The sequence below is a fragment of the Egretta garzetta genome, unplaced genomic scaffold, assembly GCF_000687185.1.
Source record: "Egretta garzetta isolate BGI_Z169 unplaced genomic scaffold, ASM68718v1 scaffold365, whole genome shotgun sequence".
Classification (NCBI taxonomy): domain Eukaryota; kingdom Metazoa; phylum Chordata; class Aves; order Pelecaniformes; family Ardeidae; genus Egretta; species Egretta garzetta.
The window spans coordinates 1,752,026-1,759,330 of NW_009259602.1; the positions used below are offsets into that span (position 1 = coordinate 1,752,026).

The following is a 7,305-nucleotide window of genomic DNA, read 5'->3' on the forward strand; positions in this document are numbered from 1 at the left end:
GGCCCAGGAGTGCTGGTGTTACCCAGTGCCCCGAGCAGCACGTCCCCTCTGCATGTACCCCCGGCTCTGAGCAGGCATGTGGCAGCAAAGACAAAAGAGGGTCCCACGGCAGCACTGATGTCCTTAGGGGAGAGAAGTTTGGCAGGAAGGCTGAATGGGTTGCGGGGAGGAAGGCATTGAAATAATTTATTTCCCTGGGAACTGGTTTGCTCCACTCAACATGAAGTTGAGACGCTGGGATCAGATCTAGACCACACAGGCTTGTAAGTCTCTACTGGATAAACCCTGGAAATGGAGCTTGAATTGTTCTCGCACCCCAGATGACAGTCCCTGGAGGAGCTGGCTGAGGACAGTGCGAGGAGGGAAGAAGTTAGATGACTTCCCTGTTCCTCCTTGCGGGCTAGTCTTTGCTGGAAGTCCTTTTGGTAGGTGCAGGCGACCTGGACTGTTGGGAGCTCGGTGCACTGATTTCTTTTCTGCCTTTAGGGAAGAGGAGCTGCTCTCCCCTTGCTGTGAAAGCCAGGGCTGCAGTTACCTCCAGTGCCATGGTTAGAGCATGGCTGCAGAACGGGTTGTTCTCTGCTACCCCAAGCGCTTGTCGTCCGAACCCAACAACAGCTGTAACTGTACCCGCCACACCAGTGCAGGTCAGGGCCAAGGATTCTCAACGCCCCCATGATGAGTTCATCCGGAGAGTCCCCGCATTGCAAAGGCAATGTTCTGCTCGGACTTGTTCCCTGCTGGGAAATTTTGCAGAAACCCAGAATTAAAAGTGCTGTTAGTTGCCTTGGCCAGGTACCCACCTTGGCACTGATTCACCCTGCTCCTGCTGGTGGGAAAGAGGTGAGGTGGCTGGGGCGGGAAAGGCTCTGAGTAGGAAAAAATTCGGTGGCTCTTTCCATGTGAGAAGCATGACATATTTTTGATGTGACAAGCTTTGGTTCTTGCTCCACCTGAGGTTGCGTGGCCAGGGCAGGGAGAGCTGGGAAGCTGGGGAAAGCCAAGCAAGGCTTTGAGACAGAGAGGTGAAGCAGGGCTTGAGAAAAGAGACTGACTTCTTGCTCAGGAAAGAGAGGTCACTGCAGGGTACGTGTCTCCCAGAAAACGGGCCAGCGTGCGGCATGGTTTTAGCCTTGCTCTGAAATCCACAGCAAGGGTCGCTTTGGGTTTGCTCAGAGCCAGGTAAAGGTGAGATTTCTCTCTTCAGAACAATGCATGCCGTAGGAGCCAGCTCCTTGAACAGAACAATTTGATTAAAGCTGATCATCGACTCACTGGCTATTTCAGTGCTGGCAAACCTGGACTATTCCTGCCTTTCCCAGTGCACCTCCCTTGGTATCAACAAATGTGCAGGAAATCCCTGACACCTGGAGTTCAGGCAGCACCAGAGCCCGCTTCACGCCAGAGTTGCTTCCTTTAGATGCTGTGGAGCAAGACGGAGCTGGCAGAGGGATGTGGGCCAGAAGCACTGGGGACCCCAGCCCAGTGGAGGGGGGGGTTGCAGGCATTGAGGGGGGCAGCTTGGGGCAGTCGCTCTCGCAGGCAGCAGCATCAGCAGGGCTGGTGGATCGCTCAATAAAGATCTGGCTTTGCTGTTTAATGCACCGTCCAGGCAGCCAGGCGCAGAGCCGCTCTGATTCAGCTGGAAGGGGCTGCAGCGGGCAGGTGGGGAGCAAAGGGCTGGCTGGGTGCGTGCCCGAGGGCAGGAGGGGGAGGCATGGAGGAGATCGGCCATGCCTGGGGCTGGAGGAAAGGATGGGTTGTGCAGTGGGACACCACCCCATTGATCTCTACTGTCTTCTTCCTCCTTGTTCTTTCCTCCTGCAGCTACCTCCCCTACTGCAAGACCACCTTTCCCCACTTTTCTGTTTCTTTCCCTCCTTCTTTCCCCTACCAGTGAGCTCTTTCAATGATGATTTTTGCAGGGATCTTTACCAGAGGTTACATGGACTCGTCAACCTATAAATCAGTAAGCACACAGAGATAGACAGGTAAATATTTAGATTAGCTAAGCAGCAGCCAGCCCTGGGTCACTTGCTGGTGGGACAGGAGCAAGTTTGGAGCTGGCTCAGTAAGGTGCTTTGAGGGCAATACAGGAGTGACTAGTGACCCTGTGCACTCCGAACTTGCTCCTGGTCTCTGCCTTGGGCAGGAGGGGGGAGAGAAATTCGGTCCTTCCTCTCCTCTGTGCTTGGAACTCAGAAACACCTAAAGCAAATACTTAAAACCTGTGTCCGAATTCATCACTGAACAGGGGCACTGAATCCAGGAACCCTTTCTATACTCTGGAAGTGGCCCCTTGGGACCTGAGCCCGCTGGGGAGGGAGCTATCTCTGCCTGGACTCTGCAGGGCAGCTGGGCTCTGGAGCGAGGGACCTGCAGCTGCGTGGGATCGGTCGGGAGCTCTGGGCCATTGGCGAGGAGCAGTGAGAGCTGTGAATCTCTCGTACGTAGCAGCCATGAGAAGGAAAGAGAGTTGGGTGTCTGACGGCTAATTCTTAAATAGGCAGATCAGAAGGCTTAATCAATTGCTCAGCATGTTCTCATTTTGCAAAAATTGCCTCCGACCTGGGAAGTACTGCGCTGTTTTTAATCTCCTGCCTGCAGAGGTTTTCAGCCCGAGTGCAAAACGTGGCTGTGCCCATTTGCTTTTTCCAGACTGAATGCTGATTGTACGAAGTGAATTAAAATTAAATCCGCAGCTGAAGAGTATGCCAGGGTCAGCTACGAGTTTTAGTCTACTCGTCCTTGGGCCTTGCACAGAATGGGAGCTCCCAGCAGAAGAGCTCAGCTGGAGGACAGCTGGACTAAACGCAGATGGGAATGTGGGTTGTTCCAGTGGTGCCGATGTCTCAGTGGGAATTCTCCCCATTAAAGCTGACAAAAAATAATGATTCCATAGTAATTTCACACACACTTTTGGTATCTCTTTCTTCCCAAACCTCCTTCATGTCCTGCTCTTGTGGTGAGTTTTCAGTCAACAAATGCACCCAGAAAAATCCTTTCTCCTATCCTGGGGAGGGAAACACATCCCAGATTGCAGCTGTTCTTTCAGCTGTGCAGATGTGCACCAAATTGCATACCTTTCCCTCTTCTGGACGTGGAAGAGAAGGTAGGGAATAAATGGTGGGCTGGATGAGCTAGTCTGCAGAAAAATTCAGTGTGGACACTGCTTAGAGTTTGTAGAAAAGAGAAAGGTTCCCTTCTTCTCAGGGCAGAAAGAGGTTTGGAGGAAGCTGAGCTTATGAGCCATATCTCGGGAATAGCTCAGGAGGCCAGGAGGAGAGGGATGATCTTAGCAGCTTGGCATAGCTTCTACTTGCTGGTCCCTAGCCACCAATATCTGTCCAGTTTTCTGTGGAGGACTTTAAGAGCGATGGCTGCAGGTGGGTGCCAAAAGGCAGTAATTGCTCCTCATACTGAGAAGGAGGCACTGTTCGATCCATCTGCCTAGCCCTTGCAGCAGAATGGTCTGACACCAAGGCAGGGGATGGTGGCCTCCCACAGCGTGTACAAATGCCCCTGGAGCCAGAAGCCAGATTAATTGATACCTGCGTCAAAATCAGTATTGATTTATGCCAGAACAGGATGTAGGGAGGTTTTGCTACTGAGCAAGGTATTCTGAGAGTCTACATGAAGGTAACTGTGACTGGTTTCCAAGCTGGTTTTGGAGATGGACTACAGTCCATGTCAGAAGCTCTCTATATAAAATGCCAAAATTAATGACCTGGGTGGAAGAGAAGGTCAGCTGCAGCTGATGATAGTGGGTTCTTTCTGGCTTTAACAGTTTGACTTTCAGCTCTGTTCCACATGCTGTTGGGTTCAGAAATGAGTGATTTGCTCTTCAGGATACCAGTTGCTCAGGAGCAAATGAGGGAATGCAGCAGAGGGAACTTGGGACTGCTTGCCCTGAGTAATGCATGGAGATAATGGCTATGTGGTATTTGTTTAATAAAACAAAGTGAGAGTCCTTGGAGGCTTGCCTCCCTTCTTGGTAAAGGACAGAAACCCCCAGCTGTTGTTTGAGGGAGCCGTGGGTGTGGGATGTGACCTGGCAGCAATTTGTCCTTGCCACAGTGGGATTGCGAAAACCTGTACTTCTTTATAGACACCAGTTATTATGCTGCAGGCCTTTGGGTGGGATTGAACCTGGAACTGCACCCCTGCACTCAGGTAGCAGAAGTATGAGACCTTCGACTTTGTTCTTTTGGCTGGCGCCTTTCTTTTCGACCCTGACTTCTCAGTTCACCCCACTGATGCCGACGATCTGTGACACTCTGTTTATTTGTCTCTTTGTCAGGAGGTGAAGATCTTCCGTGCCTTAATTCTAGGGGAGCTGGAGAGGGGCCAGAGCCAGTTCCAAGCACTCTGCTTCGTCACACGGCTTCACCGCAACGAGATCATCCCCAGTGAGTCTATGGCAAAGCTGCGGCAGGTAAGAGGCACCCTGCAGTGCCAGCTCCATCCTCCAGGCCATCCGGAGTTTCTTAGAGCTGTCCTGCCTGGATACTCTTCCCAGGCAGCTGCCCAATTGTCCAGCTATCAGACCCACCTTGGACCACCCCTCCTGCTTGAGGGACTCGGTATTAAACTAGGTTCATCAACAGCATTGATCCTGTTCTACTAATAAACTAGAAATAGGCATGAGGGTGGTGAAACACTGGAACAGGTTGCCCAGAGAGGTAGTGGAGGCCCCATCCCTGGAAACATTCAAGGCCAGGTTGGATGGGGCTCTGAGCAGCCTGATCTGGTTAGCGGTGTCCCTGCTCCTGCAGGGGGGTTGGACTAGATGACCTCTAGGGGTCCCTTCCAACCCAAAACATTCTATGATTCTATGATTTAGTTTGGCCTGGTTTGTATCGAAGGGTGAGTGGATGGCTGGAGCAATCACCATGAAAACCCCTGCCCTGTGTTGCCCAGTGAAGTTAGTACTGATTTGGGACCGTCTGTCACAACAAAGCATTGATAAACGATCACAGGCAAATCAGAGCAGTGATAAACTATCATCAGTTTCAGCATCAACAAGAAGTTGAAGTGCCTTCCATCCAGATAGGATGCAGGTGCATTTATGGAGGAACATCCATTTGCACATCTTATGCTGGCAGGAAATCACGATGTGCTATAAGGAATAATTTGTTGCAGCCAGGATTCAAGTTTTCATTATTTCATCCTCTACAGAAAAATCCCAGGACAGTGCGGCAGGCTGAGGAGGTGCGGGGCCTGGAGCATCTCAGCATGGATGTAGCTGTCAACTTCAGCAAGGGGGCCCAGCTGAGCTCCCACATCCACAATGTCTGTGCGGAGGCCAAAGAGGCAATTTACACCCGAGAAGAAGATGTCAAATTTTGGCTGGAGAAAGGTGAGTTTCCTTTAGTTTCAGTGGAACCACTCCTGTCAGCAGGTTGGCACTCTGATGTGATCTCTCCTGCCACGTTTCTGGTGATCAGCACAGATCATTTTGGCTTCTCTTTTACTGTCTTTACGGTGGATAAGGCATGCGTGTTGCTTGCTTGCATGTCCCATTGCACTGGTCTATTTGTTAGTATATCTGACTTCTTTTAGTGCTGCTCTTCTAGTGAACCTAATTAGGCAGGTATTTTTGAGGAAGCCTTTAACCTGGTCCATCATCCAAAATAAATATTCTCTTTACACACTTTGGGTATCTTTTGGCTTGCTTTCTTCAGGGCCCTTTCTTCTTCCATGGTCCCTATTCAGACTTGTGTCCAAACAGCCCCTGGAAATGCACTCTGTCTTGCCTCATTCTCCTCAACTGTCCCAGAGACTGTGCAAGAGAGCACAACGCTTGCTTTGGTGGCTCTCTCCTTTGGCCTTGCCTTTCGGCAGCGCCCTGAGCAATGTCTCTCTGCTTTCTCCCGCAGGGGTGGATGGCTCCATGTTCGAGGTCCTGCCACAAACGTCTGATCTCCCTGACCTGCAGCGTTGCAAGCTGTGTGCAGACCGCTGGAAACCCTGCATTTGCAGCTACTCGCTGAGCATCGAGTGGTACCCGTGCATGCTGAAGTACTGCAAGAGTCGCGATGCTGGCGGCAAGGTTTCTTCTTACAAATGTGGCATCCGCAGCTGCCAGAAGGGCTACACCTTTGATTACTATGTGCCACAGAAGCAGCTATGTCTCTGGGACGAGGAGACCTAGCAGAGCCAGGCCAGACCTCTTCAAGGGGCAGCTCATCTGCCTCCTGCCACCGTTTATGATGCTAAGGGCCTCCTGGAGCTGGCTGCTCCAATGAAGGAATACGGTTCACAGTGGTGCCTTGTACCAGGAGAGCTCTGTGTGTGCCTTTCCTTCTGGCCCCCTGTGACTCCCTCCCCACTGACCCTGCCTCATACTGTGATAAGCAGGCTCAGCTCAATGCATGTTGATGCTCTCCTGCCGACTGCCAGGAGATCCGACTGCCAGGAAGAAGCAGGAGATGCAGGTTTCTGGGGTGAAGCATCAGGAGGGGTGTGCAGATGTGAAAGGGAGCAGCTCTGATCAGTTATTGGCCTCCAACTTCCTGATGAGTGGGCAAGGCAGGGAGAGAAATGGTCTTGATGACCTAGGTTGTCAAACGACTCTGCCACCGAAGAAGCCCCTTTGCTGACTTCACCACCTACTGGTGACACAACAGCATTTCCCAGTGGGAAAACAGCTGATTTTTGGGACCACATACCCTGAACAAGGAAGGTACGAAGCCTACCCAAAGCAAGAGCCTGCCTTTTCTAGCTGTCAGTGTTACATCCTTCCTGTGCCTAGAAGATACAATGGGGGGGATATATCCCAGCAATGACTTTTGTCCCTAAAGGGCTGGTAATTAGGGCTCTAATTAATCCCTGTTTAGACTAGTGAAGGCCCAACTTTTTGTGTTGGTCCTGTGATTCTCCCACTAAGAAAGAAATATCTAGAGACTTGTGACTGCCGTCATAACATTGTGGTTGCAAGGGGGAGGATGATCCCAGGTGGGTTCTCACTGTTGTTTTGAAGAAGACAACTTTCTATGTCTACATCCAGTTTTATGTCCTACTCTGCCAGCTATTCACAAGAAGCTCTTAGATAATTGTACTGCTTTGCTGTGCCTTGGTTTCCCCTACATGTATAACAGGGATGACACTGAAGCTGACCTTGGCCCTGGTATATACCTGGAGGGCATTAGATGAAAAGCACTGCAGGAGTGCTGCCTGGCTCCTGTGTCCTCTTCCACTGAAATTAGAACAAGGAGGGAGGGGAGAGAGGCCGTCGGGATCATTGTGAACCCCTGTACCTCCTGGTGAAAAGCCTTCACAATGTGCCTTTTTGCCTAAAATACA

At 51.1% G+C, this 7,305-nt stretch overlaps 1 protein-coding gene across 1 annotated transcript; it reads left to right on the forward strand.

Moving 5' to 3' along the window:
- The first annotated feature begins 2,823 nt into the window (after positions 1-2,823).
- OAF (out at first homolog) lies at positions 2,824-6,154 on the forward strand. Its single transcript, XM_035893937.1, has 4 exons — positions 2,824-2,901; positions 4,301-4,435; positions 5,179-5,359; positions 5,880-6,154. Exons 1-4 carry the CDS (start codon positions 2,824-2,826, stop codon positions 6,152-6,154), a joined length of 669 nt encoding a protein of 222 aa, XP_035749830.1.
- The last annotated feature ends 1,151 nt before the right edge of the window (positions 6,155-7,305 follow it).

What these genes read in the sequence shown, in the direction of transcription:
- OAF (XM_035893937.1), top strand. Translation starts at nt 2,824, where the DNA reads ATGTGGGTTGTTCCAGTGGTGCCGATGTCTCAGTGGGAATTCTCCCCA. An exon ending in CAAAAAATAATGATTCCATA is followed by an intron (nt 2,902 to 4,300) that starts GTAATTTCACAC and finishes TCTCTTTGTCAG; the next exon opens with GAGGTGAAGATCTTCCGTGC. An exon ending in CTATGGCAAAGCTGCGGCAG is followed by an intron (nt 4,436 to 5,178) that starts GTAAGAGGCACC and finishes CATCCTCTACAG; the next exon opens with AAAAATCCCAGGACAGTGCG.